At 47.2% G+C, this 27113-nt stretch overlaps 1 protein-coding gene across 1 annotated transcript in view; it reads right to left on the reverse strand.

Moving 5' to 3' along the window:
- The window catches only part of LOC147096107 (valine--tRNA ligase-like), a 44072-nt gene extending 20822 nt beyond the window's left edge, over positions 1 to 23250 (reverse strand). The window contains exons 1-6 of the mRNA XM_085973775.1: positions 23150 to 23250; positions 19519 to 19677; positions 19298 to 19358; positions 11770 to 11850; positions 10086 to 10191; positions 2481 to 2551 (exon numbers count right to left, since the gene is read on the reverse strand). Coding sequence (XP_085829901.1) covers positions 2481 to 2551; positions 10086 to 10191; positions 11770 to 11850; positions 19298 to 19358; positions 19519 to 19677; positions 23150 to 23250 — 579 coding nt within the window. The remainder of the gene's footprint in view (positions 1 to 2480; positions 2552 to 10085; positions 10192 to 11769; positions 11851 to 19297; positions 19359 to 19518; positions 19678 to 23149) is intronic.
- Between the last annotated feature and the right edge of the window lie 3863 nt (positions 23251 to 27113).

The following is a 27113-nucleotide window of genomic DNA, read 5'->3' on the forward strand; positions in this document are numbered from 1 at the left end:
GCTGACCTCCCACGTTCTACCCTCCGCAAGCTTCTGCAAAATTCTGCTGCCCATGTCCTAACTCACACCAAGTCCTGTTCACCCATCACCAATGTTCCCGATAATTTTGTTCGGCCCTGTGCGGTTCCCTGGAGCGCTGCGTGACCGCACAGCTTACAGGGAACATTGCCCATCCCCGCTGTGCTTGCTGACCTACATTGGTTGCCTGTTAAGCAACGCCTCGATTTTAAAATTCTCATCCTTGTTTTCAAATCCCTCCATGGCCTCACCCTTTCACTATCTCTGTAACCCCCCCACCGCCAAGATATCTGCGCTCCTCTAATTCTGCCCTCTTGAGCTTCCCCGATTATCCCCGCTCAACCTTTGGTGGCCGTGCCTTCTGTTGCCTGGGCCCTAAGCTCTGGAATTCCCTGCCTAAACCTCTCCGCCTCTCTACCGCTCTTTCATTCTTTAAGACGCTCCTTAAAACCTACCTCTTTGACCAAGCTTTTGGTCATCTGCCCTAATCTCTCCTTATGTGGCTCGGTGTCAGATTTTGTTTGATAATCGCTCCTGTGAAGAGCCTTGGAACATATTGTGTTAAAGGCGCTATATAAATGCAAGTTGTTGTTGTTGTCTACCTATTGAACCCCTACATAATTTTAAAGACCTCAATCAGGTCACCCCTCAGTCTTCTCTTTTCTAAGAGGTTCCCGGCCTGTTCAGTCTTTCCTGCTAGGTACAACCTCTCAGTTCTGGCATCAGCCTTTCAAAGGTGCCCCGAAAACACACTAAAATAAAAACTAATTCGCATCAGCGTCTTAACGAAAAAAGGACAGGTTAAGGCGAGGTTTAGATGAACTGTCTCCACCTGGGATGTTGACCTGTCTTATCTCGCAGGTGCTGACAGACTAACTGTACGTCTCCACCATCTTGCGTTTTTCTTTCAGATTTTCAGGTTATCACCTCTAGAGACCACTTTGATCATTGGTTCTCCCAAAACCCCACTCCAGAGACTTGAGCACTAAATCTAGGCCGACAAGCCCAGTGCGGTGCTGAGGGAGTGCTGCACTGTCGGAGGTGCCGCCTTTCAGATGAGACGTTAAACCGAGGGCCCCCGCCTGCCCGCTCTCAGGTGGGACGTAAAAGATCCCGTGGCCACTATTTCGAATAAGCGCAGGGGATTTCTCCCCGGTGTCCTGGGCCAACATTTATCTCTCAACCAACATCACTTTAAAAAACCCCAGATCACCAGGCCATTTATCACACAGCTGTTTTGTGGGAGTTTGCTGTGCGCAAATTGGCTGCCGCGTTTCCCTACATTACAACAGCGACGTCACTTCATAAAAGCACTTGATTGGCTGTAAAGCGCTTTGGGACGTCCTGAGGTAGCGAAACATAAAGATGCAAGGTCGTCCTTATAGCAGCTCAGCCTCCCCCCACTTTATTACCTTCAGCTGATCTGCTGTATCATCGGTCACAGCTCACGAACCCTGGGAGGGATGGAGGAGAAAAACCCAGCTACACTGATAAATAAAGATGTTTTGCACCTAGCGCGCATCTGTCACACACCAGGGCAGCACACTGTATATTCTGGTTTTCAACTTTGGGTTGAGCCAGATGAACTGGTCCTGTACATTCCCCAGTCCAGCTCTAACTCATTCTGCCTCAGGACCACAAACGTTGCACCACTCGCACCCACTTCTCCTACAACCTGCAGGCTCTTCAAACCCGACTGCAGCATCTCAACCTGCCCCTTGCGGAGGGTCTTACACCAGGGATCTCGCCCTTTGCACAGGAACAGGAGGAGGCCATTCAGCCCCTCGGGCCTGTTCCCGCCATTCAGTTAGACCACAGCCGATCTGTACCTCAACTCCACTTGCTCCATATCCCTCGATACCCTTACCCAACAACAATCTGTCGATCTCAGTCTTGAAAGTTCCAATTGATCCCCCCCAACAGCCATAGCCTTTTGGAGGAAAGTGTTCCGGATTTCCACGACCCTGGCTCTAATTTTAAGGTTATGCCCCCCCTTGTTCTGGATTCCCCCACCAGAGGAAATACTTCCTGTGCATCTACCTCGTCGAATCCCCTTATCATTTTAAACACCTCGGATCAGATCACCCCTCAACCTTCGAAACTCAAGGGAATACAAGTCACGTTTACGCAACCTGTCTCGTAATTTAACCCTCTATGCCCTGGTATCGTTCTGCACTGCACCCCCTCCAAATGCCAATAGATCCTTCCTGAAGTGCGGTGCCCAGAATTTGACTCAGTTACTCCAAGGCTCCGTACAACTGGAGCATAACTTTCTCCCCTCTTGCGATTAGGACCAACACTCCATTAGTCCTTGTAACTGTGCACTAGCTTTTAGCGATTTCTGTACATGGACACCCAAATCTCTTTGCTCCTCCACAGTTCATGGTCTCTCGCTACTTAAAAAATGCATCATTTTTTTTTTTTTTTTTTAAAAACGAGGACATTTGTGCCGATTAACTCACCTCGTTCAGCCACCCGAAGATAGAGAATGGGAACAAACCAGAAGAGAACCAGGTATCCAAAACATCCTCATCTGGAAGACAAAGAGGCCAATAACTAAAAGACATACGACATCTATTTGAGGTAACGTGCACCCCACATCATTGACCGCACAATATAATTGGAATTAGGTAGAATGTACAGCACACAAAACAGGCCGTTTGGCTCAACTCAGAGTCATAACGGCACAGAAGGAGGCCATTCGGCCCATCGAGTCCGTGCCAGCTCTCTGTAGAGCAATCCAGTCAGTCACATTCCCCCGCTCTATCCCTGTAGCCCTGCAAGTTTATTTCCCTCAAGTGCCTATCCAATATCCCCTTGAAAACATTGAGTGTGCCCGCTTCCACCACTTCCGTCGGCAGCGAATTCCAGGTCCTCACCACTCGCTGTGTAAAAAACTTATTCCTCACACCCCCACCTGCATCTCTTGCCCAAGAACCTTAAATCTGTATCCTCTAGTACTTGTACCATCAACTAGTGGGAACAGCCTTTCCCCATCTAGCCTATCCAAACCCATCATAATCTTGTGCACCTCCATCAAATCACTCCTCAAACTCCTTTCATAGACATCGGTAGTGGGGAAAATGCTAGAGTCCATTATAAAAGACGTAATAGCAGAGCACTTGGAAAACAGTGACAGGATCGGACAAAGTCAACATGGATTTACAAAAGGTAAATCGTGCTTGACTAATCTACTGGAATTTTTTGAGGATGTAACTGGTAGAATAGATAAGGGAGAACCAGTGGATGTGGTGTATTTGGACTTTCAGAAGGCTTTCGATAAGCTCCCGCATAAGAGATTAGCGTGTAAAGTTAAAGCACATGGGATTGGGGGTAAGGTACTGACTTGGATAGAGAACTGGTTGGCAGACAGGAAGCAAAGAGTTGGAATAAATGGGTCTTTTTCCGAGTGGCAGGCAGTGACTAGTGGGGTACCGCAGGGATCGGTGCTAGAACCCCAGCTATTCACAATGTATATTAATGACTAGACGAGGGAACTAGATGTAGTGTCTCCAAGTTAGCAGACGACACAAAGCTGGGTGGGCGTGCGTGCTGTGAGGAGGATGCCGAGAAATTCCAGTATGATTGGGACAGGTTGGGTGATTGGGCAGATGCAGTATAATGCGGATAAATGCGAGGTTATCCACTTTGGTGGCAAAAAACAGGAAGGCAGATTATTATCTGAACGGCAATAGATTGGGAGAAGGGGAAGTGCAACGAGACCTGGGTGTCCTTGTGTACCAGTCGCTGAAGGTAAGCATGCAGGTGCAGCAGGCGGTTAAGAAGGCAAATGGTATGTTGTGTAAGGGGTTTTCGATCGCCGAGGTCTCTCTCCCACACTCTAGAGGCCTCGCTCTCTTGCACAGTAATTTACCGAGTGGTTCGACCCACTCACCCCTTAGGTTCTATACACTGGACTTTGAGGCAGGAACTACAATGCAGAGAATACTCTATAGACCACGTTTAATGAAACAAAATGAAATTTTATTGCATAAAGGAAAAATTGAATATAAGCCAATAAGGTACGTGGGAGGGAAAAACTCATAATACAGTACTAACCAACATATCTACAGGCATATTATGCTTTACAAGGTTCATCATGAAATAGGGAAACACACGGAACATCGAGGGACAACAACTCATTGTTAATTATCCCCAAAATGCCCAACCCTAAGCCTAGCTAGATTACATTACGAGGGGCCAGAAACATGCTCACCAATCCAATTAGAAAGTATAGGGTTTTGAAAGTCTGCGTTTTGGTCCTCTCGGGCGTCCTGTCTCCACGTGGTCATTGGGCTGTAGGAGCAGCGGGCTGCTCAAGCTGATGGCTTCTTCTCTTCAGCAAGATGCACTGACCATCATTTCGCCGGCAGTTTGTTTTTTTCAGTGCTCCCGCATACCACGATGGTGGTCACAGTCCCCATTTCTCCGTGCTCCTGCATTCAACGCTGGCTACCCGTTCTGTAGGGCAACTCGTCTCCTCTTCTTCTCGTCAACTTTCTCCTCGTCTCGTCAACGGCCCGGGGTTTTTGTCGATGATCTCCCGATAACTACCCCGGGTCTCGTCTTCTTCTTCCGAGTCCGAAAAGGCCTTCTTCGGACCCCCGAGCAATCTCTCGAAACGACTGGCTCTCCAATGGCTAAAAGCTCCCCAAAAAGCCACCAAGCTACCGATGGCTACCCCGGGACTCCAGTTATACTTTTCCATGGAGGCCCTTATCTCCCGCCAAATCAAGGTTAGTCTTTGTTTAACTTTTGGCGGGCTTGTAGCACAGCGGGGTAGTCTTTGTTTTTAAAGTATCTTCGGGATGGCCGGTAACTGCCATCGCTGGTCTGGAATGACCTTGCATTGTCTTTAATGTCCCCCTTCAAACTTGAATCTGTTCCCCTTTGTCTGGGTAAACATTTAGATGGCCTTTATCTACAGGCCGATCTGATCGATCTGCATCCAATCTATATGTATGGGGCTCTGTCTGGTTTCGTTTTCTCCGAAACTGCCTTCCAGAACTTGCTGTGGGCTGAATCCACAAAGGCTGTCTGGGGACTGCAAGAACCATTTTAAAATGTCCCAAAGAGCTGGTCACGGGGTCTGGTGGCCATTTTGTGTGCCCCCTTTTCCTGGGCTTCTTTTAAAACAGTCTTTAAAATCAAGGCCTTTTCTGCCAATAGACCCTTATAGGATAATGTTCAAATTTTGCAAATCTTACAGTTGGCCTTCGTAGCGAGAGGATTCGAGTACAGGAGTAAGGATGTCTTCCTGCAGTTGTACAGGGCCTTGGTGAGACCACGCCTTGAGTATTGTGTGCAGTTTTGGTCACCTTATCTGAGGAAGGATGTTCTTGCCATGGAGGGAGTGCAGCGAAGATTCACCAGACTGATACCTGGGATGGCAGGAATGACGTATGAGGAGAGATTGGGTCGATTAGGCTTATATTCACTAGAGTTTTAGAAGAATGAGAGGGGATCTCATTGAAACTTATAAAATTCTAACAGGACTAGACAGACTAGATGCAGGAAGCATGTTCCCGATGGCGGGGGGAGTCCAGAACCAGGGGTCACAGTCGAAGGATAAGGGGTAAGCCATTTAGGACAGGGATGAAGAGGAATTTCTTCACCCAGAGAGTGGTGAACCTGTGGAATTCTCTACCACAGAAGGCAGTTGAGGCCAATTCATTAAATATATTCAAGAAGGAATAAGATATATTTCTCAAGGCTAAAGGGATCAAGGGATATGGGGAGAAAGCAGGGAAAGGGTACTGAATTTGGATGATCAGCCATGATCTCATTAAATGGCGGAGCAGGCTTGAGGGAACAAATGGCCGACGCCTGCTCCTATCTTCTATGAAATCACCCCTGAACCTCCTTTGCTCTAATGAAAACAAATCCCGCTTCTCCAAATCAAAAATCAAATCAAATAATAAAGTGCATTGGCAGATGTGCAGGCTTTAGAGTTTATTTGTGGAGTTCAGTAGGATGACAGCCCTGGGAAAGAAGCTGTTCCTAAATCTAGTCGTACGGGTGCGAATGCATCTGTAGCATCTCCCAGATGGCAGGAGGGCGAACAGACTGTGGCTGGGGTGGGTAGGGTCTTTGATGATGGACCGTGACCTCCGTAAACAGCGTTTCTGGTATATGTGCTCCATGGTCGGTAGCCGGGTGCCGGTAATGCGTTGGGCAGTTTTGACTACCCGCTGCAGGGCTTTCCGGTCATAGTAGCTACAGCTGCCATACCATACTGTGATACAGTTCGTCAGGATGCTCTCTATTGTGCAGCGGTAAAAGTTAGAGATGATCAGGGGTGACAGGTTACATCCCTTCAGCCTCCTTAGGAAATATAGGCGCTGCTGGGCCTTCTTCACCAGAGAGGAGGTATTGAGGGACCAGGAGAGGTCTTCCGTGATGTGGACTCCGAGGAACTTAAAGCTGTCCACCCTTTCCACCACAGCCCCATGGATGTGAATGGGTGTGTGACTTCCGCCTTTAGACTTCCTGAAGTCCACAATGATTTCCTTGGTTTTCTTGATGTTAAGGGCCAGGTTGTTATCAGCGCACCACTTGACGAGATGCTGGACCTCCTCCCTGTAGGCTGACTCATCGTTGTTGGTGATCTGGCCTACTACCGTGGTATCATCCGCAAACTTGATGATGGTGTCGGAACCATGAACAGCCACACAGTCGTGGGTGAAGAGGGAGTAGAGGTGGGGGCTCAGCACACATCCTTGTGGGGCCCCCGTGTTCAGGGTCACGGGGGGGGGGGAGGGAAAGAGGGGAGGGGGAGGTGTGGTTACCTAATTTCACAGACTGGGGTCTGTTTGTTAGGAAGTCCAGGGTCCAGTTGCAGAGGGACGTGTTCAGGCCAAGAGTTTGGAGGCCAGCTTGTTGGGGACGATAGTGTTGAATTCTGAGCTGCAGTCTATGAACAGCATTCTGATGTGGGTCTCTTTACCATCGAAGTGATTCAGTGCCGAGTGTAGAGCAGTTGTGATTGCATCCTCCGTTGATCTGTTTGCACGATAGGCAAACTGGTGTTGGTCGAGAGAGGCGGGAACACTGGCTTTGATGTGAGCCAGGACCAGTCTCTCGAAAAACTATCCTTGTAGCTAAGATTCCCCATCCCCGGAACCATTCTGGTAAATCTCCTCTGCACCCTCTCAAGGGCCTTCACATCCTTCCTAAAAAGTGTGGTGACCAGAACTGGATGCAATACTCCAGTTGTGGCCTAACCAGCAACTGGTCCATGACGGTGTTCATGCTTCACCCGAGCCTCCTCCCATCTTATTTCATCTCACCCCATCAACACATCCTTCTATTCCTTTCTCCCTCATATACTTATCCAGCTTCCCCTTAAACGCATCTCTGCTATTTGCCTCAATCACTCCTTGTGGTCGCAGGTTCCACACCCTCACCGCTCTCTGGGTAAAGGTGTTTCTCCTGAATTCCTTATTGGTTTTATTAGTGACCGTCTTATATTTATGATGATCCCCATTTTGGACACCCCCACAAGTGGAAACATCTGCCCTATCGAACCCCCTTCATAATTCTAAACACCTTTATTAGGTCACCTCTCGGCCTTCTCTTTTCTAGCCTGTTCAGTCTTTCCCGATAGTTATAACCTCTCAGTTCTTGCAAATCTTGGAGAAAGGAATCGGTACAAAAATAGACAAATTTGTTGAAAAAAAAGGGGGTAAATTAAATACTTGACAGGGAAAAATATACTTGAAGGGGAAAAATTTGCAAAGGCAGGGGGGAAAAGGCAAGGCAATGGGACTAATTGGAGAGCTCGTTCAAAGAGCCTGTACAGGCACGATGGGCCAAATGGCCTCCTTCTGTGCTGTATCATTCTATGGTTCTAGAAATAGCTTTAAAAAGCACGTCAGCCATACACAGACGCCGTTAACAATCAAACAGATCTCAAGGGTTATCTACTATCCGGATTTCTCTAAAATTCAGAAACTAAAGGAGGTGCAACACTGCGGTGGAAAAGGGGAAGGGAAAAGACGAGGTAAATCAGGAAATTAGGTGACACCAAGCCTTGGCTTTTAAAAGGATATTTTCTTTGAGGAGGACGAGGAGTTGTGAAGAAAGAACGGAAGGCAGTAAGAGACACGCCATTTTCAGATCCTGGGAAAGAATTAGAGTTAGAGAGGAGTCATCAGTTCAGCACAGTGAGGATAGACAGAGGAGGAAGAAAATGTCAGGTGGCATAGAAGGAAGAGAAGACATTTTAGAGAAGCAATGACCACATTAATACAAAGGCAAGAAATGTTCCTGTTCCTATGAACCTAAGAACATAAGAAATAGGAGCACGAGTTGACCATTTGGCCCTTTGAGCCTGCTCCACCATTCAATAAGATCATGGCTGATCTTCTACCTCATCTCCACTTTCCTGCACTATCCCCATATCCCTTGATTCCCTAAATATTCAAAAATCTATCGATCTCTGTCTTGAATATACTCAATGACTGAGCCTCCACAGCCCTCTGGGGTAGAGAATTCCAAAGATTCACCACCCTCCGAGTGAAGAAATTTCTCCTTATCTCCGTCCTAAATGGCCGACCCCTTATTCTGAGACCGTGACCCCTGGTTCTAGACTCCCCAGCCAAGGGAAACATCCTCCCTGCATCTACCCTGTCAAGCTCTAAGAATTTTGTATGTTTCAATGTGATCACCTCTCATTCTTCTAAACTCCAGAGAATATAGGCCTAGTCTACTCAATCTCTCCTCATAGCACAATCCCCCCACCATCCCAGGAACCAGCCCCTCGAGCCTGTTCTGCCATTAGATAACATGATGGGTGAGCTGTATCTTAACTCCATTTACCTGCCTTGGCTCCATAGCCATTAGTACCCTTGGCGAGCAAAAATCTATCGATCTCGGATTTAAAATGATTAATTGAGCTTGGCATCTACTGCTGTTTGCGGGAGGGAGTTCCACACTTCTACCACCCTTTGCATGAAGAAGTGTTTCCTAACTTCTTTCCTGAATGGCCTGGCTCTGATTTTATGGTTACGTTCCATTGTCCTGGGCTCCCCCACCAGTGGAGAAACGTTTCTCTCTAGCTACCCCGTCAATTCCTTTCAAAAATCCTGAAAACCTCAATCACATCGCCTCTTAACCTTCCCAATGGAGAAAGGCAGGAGGCTGGAAGTGAGGAGTCGCCCACGAACATCCTGTCCAGGAATGTGCGAGAGGTGCTCGAAGAGTCTTGTCTGGTCCAGGGGCAGTGGTCCAAGTGTTGGGCAGGCTCGGGTTTCAGAAAGAGCTGCTGATGGGTTCGGCATGAAAGAGGAAGTCAGCCATGGCTCAGTGGGAAACACTCTCTCACCTGAGTCAGAAGGTCGTGGGTTCAAGTCCCCACTCCAGAGACTGGAGCACACAAATCTAGGCCGACACTCCCAGTGCCGTGCCGAGGGAGCGCTGCACTGTCGGAGGTGTCGTCTTTCAGATGAGACATTAAACCGAGGCCCCGTCTGCCCTCTCGGGTGGACGTAAAAGGTCTCCTGGCACTATTTCGAAGAAGAGCAGGGTGGGGGGGGGGGGTGGAACCCCAGTGTCCTGGGACCAATATTTATCCCTCAATCACTAATAGCAGATTATTTGGTCATCATCACATTGCTGTCTGTGGGAGCTTGCTGTGTGCAAATTGGCTGCCGCGTTTCTTACATTACAACAGCGACTCCACTTCAAACATTAATTCATTGGCTGTAAAGTGTTTTGGGATGTCCTGATGTCGGGAAAGGCGCTATAGAAATGCAAGTCTTTCTTTCTTATTTCACCTGTCGATGGACCGGCTGTACATTTCCAGCCTCAGTTGTTTTCGTCTAAAAAAAGTTATTTTCACTCCGAACCCTGTGGCGTCGTCACATTTGGTCAGTCCGAGGAGAAAGTTACTTTTGTCTCCCCAGCCTGTTCTTTAATAAACAGGTCACTTCGGGAGCCGATATTCAGCAAGCGAACAACTAACAAGGTGGAGGCCCGTGACCCCTGACCTGGACCGAACCATCTGCCGGGGGAGTCGGGAAGGGTGGGGGACAGGAGATGCCAGACGCTACAGCTTACCCCCGTACCTTGTCGGAGCGAGATAAGATCCGGAGAGACGTAAAATTTCTTGGCTGCTTTCTGCCTGGCGATCTCCTCCGTCCGGCCGCTCACCCAGTACTTCCCGTTTGCGCCCTAGATGGATAAAGACGGTGTGTTTTAAGATGACCTGCAAAGTCCACCATCATAGGAGCAGGAGGAGGCCATTCAGCCCCTCGAGCCTGCTCCGCCATTTAATGAGATCATGGCTGATCATCCAAATTCAGTACCCTGTCCCTGCTTTCTCCCCATATCCCTTGATCCCTTTAGCCTCAAGAAATATATCTAACCCCTTCTTGAATATATTTAATGAATTGGCCTCAACTGCCTTGTGGTAGAGAATTCCACAGGTTCAGCACTCTCTGGGTGAAGAAATTCCTCCTCATCTCTGTCCTAAATGGCTTACCCCTTATCTTTAGACTGTGACCCCTGGTTCTAGACTCCCCGGCCATCGGGAACATCCTTCCTGCATCTGGTCTGTCTAGTCCTGTTAGAATTTTATAAGTTTCATTGAGATCCCGATTCTTCTAAACTCTAGTGAATATAAGCCCAATCGACCCAATCTCTCCTCATACGTCATTCCTGCCATCCCAGGTAGGAGTCTGGTGAATCTTCGCTGCACTCCCTCCATGGCATGAACATCCTTCCTCAGATAAGGCGACCAAAACGGCACACAATACTCAAGGTGTGGTCTCACCAAGGCCCTGTACAACTGCAGCAAGACATCCTTGCTCCTATACTCGAATCCTCTCGCTATGAAAGCCAACATACCATTTGCCTTCTTAACCGCCTGCTGCACCTGCATGCTTACCTTCAGCGACTGGTGCACAAGGACACCCAGGTCTCGTTGCACTTCCCCTTCTCCCAATCTATTGCCATTCAGATAATAATATCTGAAGAAGTGCTTCCTGACATCAGCCCTGAACAGCCTAGCTCTAATTTTAAGGTTATGCCCCCTTATTCTGGACTCACACCACCAGAGGAAATAGTTTCTCTCTCCATCGACCCCATCAACTCCTTTAATCATCTTAAACACCTCAATTAGTTCACCCCTTAATCTTCTATACTCGAGGGAATACAAGCCTGGTCTGTGCAACCTGTCCTCATAATTTAACCCTTTTAGCCCCAGTATTATTATTATGCACCCCCTCCAAGGCCACTATATGCTTCCTGAGGTGGGGTGCCCAGAACCGAACGCAGTGCCCTTCATCTTGGCTTCTCAATAAACAACACTGAATGAGAGGAATTGAGAATATACTACAGAAATATACTAGTGTGGAAACATCAGATTATCTGGTCATTTATCACATTGTCGTTTGTGGGAGCTTGCTATGCACAAACTGGCTGCCGCGTTTCCCTACATTACAACAGTGACTACACTTTGCAAAGTAATTCATTGGCTGTAAAGTGCATTGAGGTCGTGAAAGGCGCTATATAAATGCAAGTCCTTCTTTCTCTTACTGCCTCGCTGCTTCCCTTCTCCCTTTAAAAGGCTCTTGGAACACTTGCCCCAATAGCGCGTGGAGTTCGCCCCTTTCCTGAACCTTTTCAGCGCCCTCCTCTGCCCCTGTTCAGCGCTCGAAGGCACCATGCAGCTCGGTACACAAGTCGAGCAGAAGAGGCAAGAAGTTTGGAGAATCCAACATGGACGCCGAGCGTTTCCGCGGGCCTTACCTCTCCGATGGGGACGGCGGGATCGTCGACGGTCACAAAGTACGCTGGCCCCACCACAGCTGCCGGGAAATGCACCAGTCCCTGCAGAGAAGACAAGATCCCGGACGTCAACACGGGTGAAATGGGCGGACACAGAGAAGTGTGAAGTGATACATTTTGCAGGAAGAATGAGGAGAGGCAATATGAACTAAATGGTACAATTTTAAAGGGGCTGCAGGAACAGAGACCCCTGGGGCTGAATGTACACAAATCTTTGAAGGCGGCAGAACAAGTTGAGAAGACTGTTAAAAAAGCATATGGGATCCTTGGCTTTATTAATAGAAGGAATAGCGTACAACAGCAAGGAGGTTATGCTAAACCTTTATAAAACACTGGTTAGGCCTCAGCTAGAGTATTGTGTTCAATTCTGGGCACCGCACGTAAGGAGGGATGTCAAGGGTTTGGAGAGGGTGCAGAAGTGATTTACTAGAATGGTACAGGGGATGAGGGACTTTAGTTATGTGAAGAGACTGGAGAAACTGGGATTTTTCTCCTTAGAGCAGAGAAGGTTAAGGGGAGATTTAATAGAGGTGTTCAAAATTATGAAGGGCTTTGCTAAGAGTAAATAAGGAGAAACTATTTCCACTGGCAGGAGGGTCAGTAACCAGAGGACACAGATTCAAGGTAATTGGCAAAAGAACCATTGGGGGAGAGGAGACGACATTTTATTACACAGCGAGTTGTTGTGATCTGGAACACACTGCCTGAAAGGGCGGTGGAAGCAATTCAATAGTAACTTTCAAAAAGGGAATTGGATAATAAACCTGAAAAGGAAATATGTGCAGGGTTAATGGGGCAAGAGCAGGAGTGGGACTAATGGGATAGCTCTTTCAAAGAGCCGGCACAGGCATGATGGGCTGAACGGCCTCCTTCTGTGCTGTACCATTCCATGAACCCCTTCTTTAAAATTACTGAGGCAGACCGGTTCACCCTTCTTCGAGTGAGCCCGGCGCAGGTGAGGGATGGAGAACCCGGGTCCTCCCTGGTCCGTGCAGCTTCGCACTACCGTTAACCTGCACGCTTCACCGCACAGGCATCGGGGGAAGCCCCGGAATTCAGTCTGACCGGCGCGTCAACCAAACAAATTGTTTCCCCGTCAACTCATATCTACAGGGGTGGCTCAGCTCCTCCTAACATTGCTGAGCGCACTGTGTGTCGGCTAGTGTATAATGTGATAGGAAAAGTACATAAGAACATAAGAAATAGGAGGAGTAGGCCAATCGGCCCCTCGAGCCTGCTCCGCCATTCAATAAGATCATGGCTGATCTGATCCTAACCGCCAATCCACTATCACAGAACCAGCTCCTGAATCTAACAGAATTAGACACACGAAATAGGAGCAGGATCAGGCTACACGGCCCCTGGGCCCGCTCCGCTACCCACAGGGCCATGACCGATCCGAACCTAGACTCATGTCCAAATTCCTGCCCGCTCCCTGTAACCCTTAATTCCCTTTACTTCTAGGAAACTGTCTATTTCTGTTTTAAATTTATGTAATGATGTAGCTTCTACAGCTTTTTGGGGCAGCATATTCCATGGACCTACCACCCTCTGAGTGAAGTAGTTCCTCCTCATCTCAGTTTTGAAAGAGCAGCCCCTTATTCTAAGACTATGCCCCCTAGTTCTAGTTTCACCCATCATCGGGAACATCTTCCCTGCATCCACCCGATCCAACCCCTTCACAATCTTATATGTTTCAATAAGATCGCCTCTCATTCTTCTGAACTCCAATGAGTAGAGTCCCAATCTACTCAACCTCTCCTCATATGTCCATCCCCTCATCCCCGGGATTAACCGAGTGAACCTTCTTTGTACTGACTCGAGAGCAAGTATGTCCTTTCTTAAGTATGGACACCAAAACTGTACGCGGTATTCCAGGTGCGGTCTCACCAATACCTTGTACAACTGAAGCAATACCTCCCTATTTTTATATTCTATCCCCCTAGCAATGAAAGCCAACATTCCATTGGCCTGCTTAATCACTTGCTGCACCTGCATACTAACCTTTTGAGTTTCGTGCACCAGGACCCCCAGATCCCTTTGTACTTCAGTACTTTCCAGTTTCTTGCCATTAAGATAATAACTTGCTCTACGATTTTTCCTGCCAAAGTGCATAACCTCACACTTTCCAGTATTGTATTCCATCTGCCAAATCTCTGCCCACTTACTTAGCCTGTCTATGTCCCCTTGCAGGTTTTTTATGTCCTCCTCACTCACTACTTTCCCTCCCATCTTAGTATCATCTGCAAACTTTGATATGTTACACTCGGTCCCCTCCTCCAAATCGTTAATATAGATTGTAAAGAGTTGGGGACCCAGCACTGACCACTGCAGAACACCACTAGTTACTGATTGCCAGTCTGAGAATGAACCATTTATCCCAACTCTCTGCCTTCTGTTAAATAGCCAGTCCTCTATCCATGCCAGAATATTACCCCCAATCCCATGATTTTTTATCTTAAGCAATAATCTTGTGTGGCACCTTGTCAAATGCCTTTTGGAAGTCTAAATACACTATGTCCACTGGTTCCCCTTTATCCACCCTATATGTTACTTCCTCAAAGAACTCCAGCAAATTTGTCAAACATGACTTCCCCTTCATAAAACCATGCGGACTTTGTCCTATTAAATTATGATTATCCAAATGTCCTGTTACTGTCCAAAATTTTACCTACCACAGATGTTAGGCTAACCGGTCTATAGTTTCCAGCCTTCTGTCTACTGCCCTTTTTAAATAAGGGTGTTACATTAGCAGTTTTCCAGTCTGCCGGGACCTTTGCTGAGTCCAGGGAGTTTTGGAAAATTACCAATGCATCCACAATCCCTACCGCCACTTCCCTCAAGACCCTAGGATGTAAGCCATCAGGTCAAGGTGATTTATCCGCCTTGAGTCCCATTATTTTACCAAGTACCACTTCCTTAGTGATTTTGATCGTGTTTAGCTCCTCCCCCCCTATAGCCCCCTGTTTGTCCAGTGTTGGGATATTCTTAGTGTCTTCTACTGTAAAGACTGATATAAAATATTCATTCAGTGTTTTTGCCATCTCCATATTTCCCACCATTAATTTCCCGGTCTCATCCTCTCAGGGACCAACATTTACTTTAGCCACCCTTTTTCTTTTTATATAACTATAAAAACTCTTACTATCTGTTTTTATATTTTTTGCTAATTTACTTTCATAATCTATCTTCCCTTTCTTAATCAATAATTTTGTTATTTTTTGCTGTCTTTTAAAGTTTTCCCAATCTTCTATCCTCCCACTAGATTTGGCTACCTTACATGCCCTTGTTTTTAGTCGAATACTATCCTTAATTTCTTTACTTAGCCACGGATGGCTGTCTTTTCTTTTACACCCTTTTCTTCTCAGTGGAATATATTTTTTTTGGAAGTTGTAAAATAACTCCTTAAATGTACACCACTGATCATGTATCGTCTTACACTTTAATCTATTTTCCCAATCCACTCTACTCAATTCCGCTCTCATACCTTCATAGTCTCCTTTATTCAAGCTTAGCATGCTTGTTTGAGATCCAACCTTCTCACCCTCTAATTGAATATGGAATTCAACCATGTTATGGTCACTCATTCCAAGGGGATCCTTTACTAGGACATTTTTAATTAATCCTGTCTCGTTACACAGGACCAGATCTAAGGTTGCTTGCCCCCTGGTCGGTTCAGTTACATACTGCTCAAGAAACCCATCCCTAATACACTCAATGAACTCATCCTCAAGGCAGCCCTGCCCAATTTGATTTGTCCAATTAATATGATAGTTAAAATCCCCCATAATTATAGATGTTCCCTTATTACAAGCCTCAACTATTTCCTGATTGATACTCCGTCCAACATAGTTGCAACTGTTCGGAGGCCTATAGACTACGCCCAGTAGTGTTTTTTTCCCCTTATTATTCCTTATCTCCACCCAAACTGTTTCATTATCCTGATCTTTTGACCCAATATCATTTCTCTGTATTACAGTGATTCCTTCCTTTATTACCATAGCCACCCCACCTCCCCTTCCTTTCTGCCTGTCCTTCCTGATCGTTAAATAACCTGGTATGCTTAATTCCCAGGCATTGTCACCTTGCAGCCATGTTTCTGTAATGGCCACAAGATCATACCCATATGTAGTTATTTGTGCCATTAACTCGTCTATTTTGTTATGAATGCTACGTGCATTCAGATAGAGAACTTTCAAAGATGTTTTGTGACACTTAGTTCCTGCTTTTGCCCTTTTTATTACTTTACCTTTTACTCCATACCTTCTGCCCCTTCCTGACACACTCTGGTTTTTAATTTCCCCACTGCTACCTAAGTCTATGACCTTCTCTGTTGTCATTTTTATTATTTGCTCTCTAGGAACCTCCCCCCCACTAGTTAGTTTAAAGCCCTCTCTACAGCCCTAGTTATATGATCCGCCAGGACTCTAGTCCCAGCACTGGCCAAGTGAAGCCCGTCCCAACGGAACAGCTCCCTCCTGCCCCAGCACTGGTGCCAGTGTCCCAGGAAGCAAAACCCATTTCTCCCACACCAGTCTTTGAGCCACGCATTTAACTCTCTAATTTTATTTGTCCTAGCCAAATTCGCTTGTGGCTCTTATTACCCTTGTGGTTCTGTTTTTTAATTTGACCCCTAGCTGCTCAAACTCCCTCAGCAGAACCTCCTTCCTTGTCCTATCTATGTCGTTGGTACCAACATGGACCACGACAACTGGATCCTCCCCCTCCCACTCCAAGTTTATCTCCAGTCCAGAGGAGATGTCCTTAACCCTGGCACCGGGCAGGCAACACAGCCTTCGGGACTCTCGCTCTCGGCTGCAAAGAACTCTATCTATCCCCCTAACGATACGATCCCCTACCACTACAACATTTCTTTTAACTCCCCCCACTTGAATGGCCCCCCGCTCCACAGTGCTGTGGCCAGGTTGCTCATCCTCCCCGCAGTCCCTGTTCCCATCCTCACAGGGAGTAAGAGCCTCGAACCTGTTGGACATGTGCAAGGGCTGCGGCTCCTCCAACACTACCTCCTGGATCCCTGTACCTGCCTCACTTCTAGTCACACCATCCTGACCCTGGCCACGGACTACATCTGAATTAATTAATCTAATTGGTGTGAATACCTCGTGATACAGAGTCCAGGTAACTCTCCCCCTCCCTAGTGTGTCTCAGTGTTTGAAGCTCGGACTCCAGCTCTTCAACACGGAGCCAGAGTTCCTCGAGCAGCCAACACTTACTGCAAATGTGATCACCGTGAGCATCAATGGTGTCCACCAGCTCCCACATATTGCAGCAGTAACACATCATCTGATCTCCCATTCTATGTAATTAATTAAATTTATTAATATTATTCTTAAATACCCTCTTATCCGATTCTAGATGGTGAATATCACACCTTAGAAACTATAAACCAAAGAGATTTAAGCTTAAAAAGGGAGAAATACTTACCAACCAATCACTTACCCGCTTTCTGGTGACGTCACACTTGGATAACTTTTTACCTCTCTCCTTCCCTCCGAGTTCCCAGACTGGAGACTGGTAGGCCTTACCTGGTCTCTGGGGCCTTTTATAGCCCCGCTGCTGCCGCTGAGTTCCCGCCGACGCTGTGAGGCCTTACCTGGTCTCTGGGACTTTTATAGCCCCGCTCTGCCGCTCGAGATTCCCGCCGACGCACTTAGGCCTTACCTGGTCTCTGGGACTTTTATAGCCCCGCTGCTGCCGTTGAAACACCCGCCGATGCTGTGAGGCCTTACCTGGTCTCTGGAGCCTTTTATCGCCCCGCTGCTGCCGCTGAGTTCCCGCCGACGCACAAAGTATCATAGGACAAAAGTCAGTGTTAATATCTTTGTATGATGAAAATGTATCGTGTGTGGCAGAGGCGATCACATGGTTTAGATTAAGTCGCTCGGAGTCCGCAAGGGGAATGAATGCCAACTAAGCAGGAGGTGAGAGATTGCAGAGCTCCGAGATGCAGAGGGATCTGGGTGTCCTAGTGCATGAATTGCAAAAGGTTAGCATGCAGGTACAGCAAGTAATTAGGAAAGCTAATAGAATGTTATTGTTTATTGCGAGGGGAATTGAATACAAAAGTAGGGAGGTTATGCTTCAGTTACACAGGGCATTGGTGAGACCACATCTGGAGTACTGTGTACAGTATTGGTCTCCTTATTTAAGGAAGGATGTAAATGCGTTGGAAGCAGTTCAGAGAAGGTTCACTAGACTAATACCTGGGATGGGCGGGTTGTCTTATGAGGAAAGGTTGGACAGGCTAGGCTTGTATCCGCTGGAGTTTAGAAGAGTAAGAGGTGACTTGATTGAAACATATAAGATCCTGAGGGGCCTGGACAGGGTGGATGTGGAGAGGATGTTTCCTCTTGTGGGAGAATCTAGAACTTGGTGTCACTGTTTAAAAATAAGGGGGCGCCCATTTAAGACAGAGATGAGGAGAAATTTTTTCTCAGAGGGTCGTGAGTCTTTGGAACTCCCTTCCTCAGAGGGTGGTGGAAGCAGTCTTTGAATATTTTTACGGTAGAGGTAGATAGATTCTTGATAAGCAAAGGGGTGAAAGGTTATCGGGGGTAGGTGGGAATGTGGAGTAATCAGATCAGCCATGATCTCACTGAATGACGGAGTAGGCTCGAGGGGCCGAGTGGCCTACTCCTAATTCGTATGTTCGTATGTGTCAGATTAATGCAATTTATTAAGAGCATAAGAATTAGGAGGAGGAGTCGGCCACTCGAGCCTGCTCCGCCATTCAATAAGATCATGGCTGATCTTTGACCTCAACTCCACTTTCCCACCCTATCCTATCACTTGATTCCCCTGGAGTCCAAAAATCTATCTCCACCTTGAATATACTCAACAACAGAGCATCCACAGCCCTCTGGGGCAGAGAATTCCAAAGATTCACAACCCTCTGAGTGAAGTCATTTCTACTCATCTCGGTCTTAAATGGACGACCCCTTATCCTGAGACTATGCCCCCTAATTCTAGACACTCCAGCCAGGGGAAACAACCTCTCAGTATCTACCCTGTCAATCCCCTTCAGAATTTTGTATGTTTCAATGGGATCACCTCTCATTCTTCTAAACTCCAGAGAGTATAGGCCTAGTCTACTCAATCTCTCCTCGTAGGACAGTCCTCTCATCCCATGAAGAATGAAAGGGTATGTGTAAGAAATATAGCTAGTTTGGAGCTAACGGGGTTGCGAGGAGACGCGTGTGGAGTACAAGCACCAGCACAGACTAGTTGGGCCAAATGGCCTGTTTCTGTGCTGTTAATTCTATGTAAGATGTCTATGTTTCAGCTGTTATCATTTGTGTTATGGTGTGATGTTGATAAGCATGCAAAATTTCCTTATCCACATAAAGCACACATCCCAGTAAGAATGGAGTATTGTGTGACATTGCCATCTATTGGTAAAGTAACGTACTCCATTTAAAGATCACGACAATAATCTCAGAATTGATAGATTTAGAGCGAGTCACCTGACATTGGCCATCCAGGTATTATAAATAGGCTCACTTTCAGTAATTCCTTGGAATTCGCCTGGACTGGAATTAGAGTTAAAGGTTGACCTGAGAGATATCCTACTGGTAAGTATATAGATGTATAACTCACTTGTACTTTCCGATGGTATTAATAAAACCGACAAGTTGACGTATCTCTGGCACCCAAACCTATCTAATTTGGATTAATCTACTCGGTGCGTACCTGATGTTGTCCATCCAATTAAACCACGTCTTGAGGTGAGTCTCAGGAACAATCTTCAGATCTCCATTCCGCACCACATCAGCCGCCATTTTCACCATTTCATTGCAGCGCACGTACCACTGAGGCTTTAACAGGGGTTCCACAATGTCCTTGGAGCGACTGAAAAGGAAGAGACAAAGTTTTTCATTTGCTCGCTTGCTGTGCGTACATCCCAGCACCTCTGTCACACTCCTGGCAGCTTGCAAGAAGCAGCTCATCTCACTTCTGACCCTTTCATTCCAATTCTCTCCCTCATTATTACACTCAGGACCTCACCATCTCTTCTATCGCTACAACCGTGGCCCTGGCTCCAAGTTTTCTCCCGTCGTTCCTAAACTCCAACTACACGGCCTTACACCCCTTTCCCACTTGTGTTGAAACCAAGACTGACTGCACCATCTCCCCGAACTCAGTTCTGATCTGGAATGTCCTGCCTGAATGGGTGGTGGAAGCAAATTCAATATTAACTTTCAAAAGGGAATGGGATATATACTTGGGGAGTGATTTTCTCAATGGGGAGCTTTTGGAGGTGGGACTCCCACTTGTCGGGTTTCAGTCCCGCCTCCAAAAACTTTTGGCCAACCCACGCTATTTTCCCTTGATTGACCTTGTTAAGCCCACCCAGCGGGCTTAGCAGGCCAATTAAGGGAAAGCCGGTTACAAAGAGCATCAACGTATGACGTTTCATCTGTCAGTTTTGACAGATGAATTGTCATCGTTTGACAGCTCTGTGAAGCTCTCCAACAGTGACATTCTCTGTAGTTTGATGAGGTGTCTTGCATTCAAGACCTCATCAACCTTCTTTCTTTTACAGAAATGAGATGGTTGTTGCATCTGAGAATGCAACGGCCATCTCTCATCTGCAACACAGAGGTCCGAGACTCTCCACATACAAGCCGACTGAAGACTGCAGGAAGAAACAAAGGTAAGTACACTTTTACTAACACTTTGCACTTACCTCAGATACTCACCTCTACACTCTTGCACCCATCACTTACCTTCACACCACACTTCTGCACCCCTCTGACCCCCGCAGACCCACTACTCGCCTCGCTGAGCTGGCGGGTTTTGGAGCCTTCGGGAAGCCCGCACTTATGAGGGCAAAAAGGGGATAATCCTATTTACTGCCTGTTAACTACCTGTTAACAGGCAGTTAATAGGCTTTAATCCCTTCCCGCCTCCAAGGAGACGGGAACCAGCGCGGGACAGCTACCCGCCTCCTAGGAAGATGGCATGGAGGCATGCCATTTTCCCGGCAGTCCCGTGTTCATACCCGCCTCCCCAGGGCTGTCAAAATCACCCCCTCGGAAAGGAAAAAAATTGCAGCACTATAGGGGAAAGAGCAAGAAAAGTGGGGCTTATTTGATAGCTCTTACAAAGAGCCGGCACAGGCACAATGGGCCAAATGGCCTCACTCTGTGCTGTAGCATTCTATGATTCTTTCCCAGGACTGCAGAACTCTTTACCTCTTATCTGCCTCCTACAAGCCACCCATACTCGTCACCAAACATTACCCCCACAATTTGCCTCGAGGAATAAAGATTGAAATGAGTAATCCAAGGAATATTTCACAACAAAAGGTGGTTAGACAGAATACAACTGCTAATTGGGAAAGATTGAAATGAATAAATGAAAGGAAACAAATTAAGCAATAAATGAAGCCCATCATTCTGATACTGCAGATACTTCCTGGGTTGAAATCATGCTTTTCTTGTGTACGGTGACCTTCTTGGGCTAACCAGCTCACCACGTTACAGCGGACTGAGGCAAACCCAGAGCGAACAGAAGGGACACCTAGGCTGCATGACCATGCGCCTTCTTTCACAGAAGGAAATCGGGCTTTTGAAGAGTTTGGAGAAAACAGCCCAAAGTGGGACGTCCAAACAAAATTAAAAAGAAAAAAAAAACACCCATTAAAATAAATCAAATTGCATCCTTGGAGAAGAAAAAAAGGCGGCTTTATCAACCAGTACAGGTGTTCTTCGACTCATGGGACTAGGGAGCAAGCGACTCTCCAGCAACGCTCCCTCAAATTTGTTTTTGGCTGCGTGGTCCCTTTAAGGGGCTGCCCGGCCCATTCAAATTTCCTCACATTTTCCGTTGTGAAGCCAGCAAGCGGACTGCGTGGTATCTCCAGACCGCCGCGCGGTCGCGCAGCTTAACGGGATCATTATTCTCCAGTAATTGATATGGTTGAGGCCAGGGAACCCTTCTCCCTCAGCTTATCCAGCCTGCGGGCTTTTAAAATCCCAAATCCTGGCCGTCACCTAATCACGACTTTCCAATTTACCGCGACGTCTTTACAGCATCAGTCCTTTGACTTCTCAATAATTAAAAGTGAAACGCACACGTACACACACAAGCACAGCCACGATATGTCTCGCCTCACAACCTACACAGACATTGGGCCAGAAATTCGGGTCTCCACGGGTGAGTACGCACGGGGTACTCACCCGTAGGCCCAATGGAAGTACCGGTTTCCTGCATGCACTGCACATGCGCGGGAAATCGGCACTTCCGTTCCCCTGGAAGAAGGGGTTAAGAGGTGGAACACGTGCGCAGGAGAGGCTGCGTGTGCGCATCGAACTTACGGTTTTTTTGCAGGTTTCTCCGGGAGGGTAAGTCTGCAGGAGTTAGACATTTAAAAAGTAGGCGTAAGGCCTGCTTTTTACAAGGTAAGTGGTGAATTAGTTAAAATTAAAACATTTTTTCCCCACAGGTTTATTATTTTTAAATACTTAAAGAAAGGTAAGTTTATTTTTAGCCCCGTTAGAAAATAAAATTACTTTTTTCAAAAATTTAAATTATTGTTTAAAATAGTTATTTCAAGTAATTTATAGTTTATTTTTTTAAAATCACATTTTTAAAAATGTATTTGAAGATTTAGTGATGTTTTGGGGCCCGTAGTATTTATAAGTTTTGACAGCACTTCCTGTCAAACTTATGAATGGGCATTTCCCTGCTCCGATTGGCTCCCCATGGCCCACGTGATCCCAGGGGACGCATCGAACTAACTGCGCCCTTGGGATACGCAAGCACTGCACACCGGCAGTTGGAGCAGGCCAAGGATCGGAATTCCACACGGGCCCACAGCTCAACGGCTGGCGCGGAAGGTGAGTGCAGGTCGGGGGATTGCACCCGCGAGCGGGAAGCCCCCGACCCAAATTTCTGGGCCATTTGCTTTATAATTTTACTGTTTCTGAACTGTTCCACCTGTTCCTGGGACTAGGGACAGGGTCACTGGCAAGGCTTGGAAGCTAAGCAGAGCCAGGCCTGGTTAGTACCTGGAGGGGTGACCATCAGGGAAGACCAGGTGCAGAAGGTCACGGAAAGAGCCCCGAGGAGGGGCGGTTGGTGAGAAGGTCACGGAAGGAGGAGCGGCTGGTGAGCAGGCCCGAGCGTTGGGCTGAAGATTGTCGGACAGGAGGAATGGTGGAAATGGAATGGTGGCGCACACCGACGCAGTGGCTTTGCTTCTCCCAGTCATGGGAGCTTGCAAGATCACATTTCGTTGTTCATGTACTTGTGCAATGACAATAAAGTTGAATTATTATTATTTATTATTAAAAAGGCCTAGGTCTCTAGTCCATACCTGCAGACTGGCACCACCATAGGATTGTCCTCCACCTCCTTGAAGAGACCTTTTAGTTTCAAGGCTTCCAGCACCACTTTACGGGCATCGAACTTCTTCATTCCCTGCACAAAGTGGGAACAAAACAGCAATAAACAAAGGGCACACAGTTCATGACTATCGCTGGCTCAGCAGATAGCCCCGGTCGACGAAACCTGTCACTCTGCTCCATCCCCAATCCAAAGGACGGTGGCTAACGCGTGCTGTACCTGCCCTGGGAGTATTTGATGGGGACAGTGTAGAGGGAGCTTTACTCTGTATCTAACCCGTGCTGCTTCTGCCCTGGTGATGGGGACAGTGTAGAGGGAGCTTTACCCTGTATCTAATCCCGTAATGTACCTGCCCTGGGAGTGTATGATGGGACAGTGTAGATGGAGCTTTAGTCTGCATCGAACCCATCCTGTACCTGTCCTGGGTGTGTTTGATGCGACAGTGTAGAGGGAGCATTACTCTGCATCTAACCCGTGCTGTGCCTACCCCGGTGATGGGGACAGTGTAGAGAGAGCTTTACTCTGTATTTAACCACGTGCTGTACCTGCCCTGGTAGTGTTTGATGGGACAGTGTTGAGGGAGCTTTACTCTGTATCTAACCCATGCTGTACCTGCCCTGGGAGTTTGTGATGGGACAGTGTAGAGGGAGCTTTACTCTGTATCAAACCTATGCTGTAACTGCCCTGTGAGTGTTTGATGCGACAGTGTAGAGGAAACTTTACCTTGTTTCTAACCCCGTAATGTACCTGCCCTGGGAGCGTATGATGGGACAGTGCAGATGGAGCTTTAGTCTGCATCGAACCCATCCTGTACCTGCCCTGGATGTGTTTGATGCGACAGTGTAGAGAGAGCTTTACTCTGTATCTAACATGTGCTTTACCTGCCCTGTGAGTTTGTGATGGGACAGTGTAGAGGGAGCTTTACTCTGTATTTAACCCCGTGCTGTACTTGCCTTGGGAGTTTGATGGGACAGTGCAGAGGAAGCTTTACCTTGTATCTACCCCGTGATGAACCTGCACTGCGAGTGTTTGATGGAACAGTGTAGATGGAGCTTTACTCTGTATCTAACCCATACTGTACTTGCCTTGGGAGTGTTTGATGGGGCAGTGAAGAGGGAGCTTTACTCTGTATCTAACCCATGCTGTACCTGCCCTGGGCGTGTTTGATGGGACAGTGCAGAGGGAACTTTATCTAACTATTGCAGTCCTTGACCTGGGAGTGTTTGATGGGGCAGTGAAGAGGGAGCTTTACTCTGTATCTAACACAGTGATGTACCTGCCGTGGGACTGCTTGATGGGACAGTGTAGTCATAGAGTTATACAGCACAGAAAGAGGCCCTTCGGCCCATCGCGTCCACGCCGGCCATCAAGCCCTGTCTAATCTAATCCCATTTTCCAGCATTTGGTCCATAGCCTTGTATGCTATGGCATTTCAAGTGCTCATCCAAATGCTTCTTGAATGTTGTGAGGGTTCCTGCCTCTACCACCCTTTCAGGCAGTGAATTCCAGATTCCAACCACCCTCTGGGTGAAAAAGTTTTTCCTCAAATCCCCTCTAAACCTCCTGCCCCTTACCTTGAATCTATGCCCCCTTGTTATTGGCCCCTCTACTAAGGGGAAAAGTTCCTTACTACCTACCTTATCTATGCCACTCATAATTTTGTACACCTCAATCAGGCCCCCCCCCCTCAGCCTTCTCTGCTCCAAGGAAAACAACCCCAGCCTGTCCAGTCTTTCTTCATAGCTGAAGCGCTCCAGCCCAGGTAACATCCTGGTAAATCTCCTCTGCACCCTCTCCAAAGCAATCACATCCTACCTAAGTGTGGCGACCAGAACTGCACAGTACTCGAGAGGGAGCTTTACTCTGCATCTAACCCGTTCTGTACCTGCCCCGGGAGTGTTTGATGGGACAGGGTAGAGGGATCTTTCCACTGTATCTAAGCCATGCTGTACCCGCCTTGGGAGTGTTAAATGGGACAGTGTAGAGGGAGCTTTACTCTGTCTAGAGGGAGATTTACTCTGCCTCTATCCCATGCTGTACCTGGCCTGGGACTGTTTGATGGAACAGTGTAGACGGGGCTTTACTCTGTATCTAACCCGTGCTGCTCCTGCCCTGGGAGTGTTTGATGGGACAGTGTAGAGGAAGTTTTACCTCGTTTCTAACCCCATAATATACCTGCCCTGAGTGTGTATGATGGGACAGTGTAGGTGGAGATGGAGATGCTCTACCTGCCCACGGAGTGTTGGATGGGACAGTGTAGAGGAAGCTTTAGTCTACATCCAATCCATGCTGTACCTGCCCTGGTAGTGTTTGATGGGGCAGTATAGAGGGAGCTTTACTCTGTATCTAACCCCTGCTGCACCTGCCCTGGGAGTGTTTGATGGGGACAGTGCAGAGGGAGCTTTACTCTGCATCTAACCCGTGCTATACCTGCCCTGGTGATGGGGATAGTGTAGAAACATAGAAGATAGGAGCAGGAGTAGGCCATTCGGCCCCTCGAGCCTGCTCCGCCATTCAATGCGATCATGGCTGATCATCCAAATTCAGTACCCTGTCCCTGCCTTCTCCCCATATCCCTTGATCCCTTTAGCCTTAAGAAATATATCTAACTCCTTCTTGAATATATTTAATGAATTGGCCTCTACTGCCTTCTGTGGTAGAGAATTCCACAGGTTCACCACTCTGGGTGAAGAAATTCCTCCTCATCTCTGTCCTAAATGGCTTACCCTTCATCCTTAGACTGTGACCCCTGGTTCTGGACTCCCCCGACCATCGGGAACATCCTTCCTGCATCTAGTCCTGTTAGAATTTTATAAGTTTCAATAATATCCCCTCTCATTCTTCTAAACTTCAGCAAGTATAAGCCCAATCGACCCAGTCTCTCCTCATATGTCATTCCTGCCATCCCAGGTATCAGTCTGGTGAATCTTCGCTGCACTCCCTCCATGGCAAGAACATCCTTCCTCAGATAAGGCGACCAAAACTGCACACAATACTCAAGGTGTGGTCTCACTAGACAGTCACTAATAAGTCCAATAAGGAATTCAGGAGAATTTTCTTTACGCAGAGAGTGGTGAGAATGTGGAACTCGCTACCATAGGGAGCAGTCGAGGTGAATAGCATAGACGCATTTAAGGGGAAGCTAGATAAGTACATGAGGGAGGAAGGAATAGACGGTTATGTTGATGGGGGTAGATGAAGAGGGGCGGGGGGAGGCTCCTGTGGAGCACAAACACCAGCATGGACCAGTTGGGCCGAATGGCCTGTTTCTGTGCTGTACATTTTATGTAACATCACTAAAACGGATTACCTGGTCATTATCTCATTGCGGTTTGTGGGAGCTTACTGTGCGCAAATTGGCTGCCGCGTTTCCTACATTACAACAGTGACTACACTTCAAAAAAGTACTTCATTGGCTGTAAAGCGCTTTGTGACGTCCTGAGGTTGTGAACGGCGCTATATAAATGCAAATTCTTTCATTCTGTTGTTTAAAAATAGGCAAACAAAAATAAGTGGGACATTGGGCACCTTACCTGTTCCAAAGTTCATGTCCACAAACTCGTCGAAGACAATGGCCATTTTCCAGTCACGGAAAGGATGGACGACAAACTTTCCTTTCAGATTCTAGAAGGAATAAAAGCAAAACAATTATCTGCTTATTCAACTAAGATTGATTTAAGGGACTAAGTGAGTTGGGTTGAAACCACCGAAAGCTCCATTCTCCCTCCAACCATGCAGCGACTCCCCACTGTCCACTCCACACAAGGTCTGACCATTCGACTAACAGTCCAAATCATCAATGATTTCGACAGGGTAAATAAGGAGAAACTGTTTCCAGTGGCCAGAGGGTCGTTAACCAGAGGATACAGATTTAAGGTACTGTAATTGGCAAAAGAACCAGAGGGGGAGATGATTATTAATTTATTTTTTATTTT

This window comes from Somniosus microcephalus, unplaced genomic scaffold (assembly GCF_052327205.1).
Source record: "Somniosus microcephalus isolate GS21.2 unplaced genomic scaffold, FLI_Smic_1.0 unresolved_chr1, whole genome shotgun sequence".
In the NCBI taxonomy this organism is placed as follows: Eukaryota; Metazoa; Chordata; class Chondrichthyes; order Squaliformes; family Somniosidae; genus Somniosus; species Somniosus microcephalus.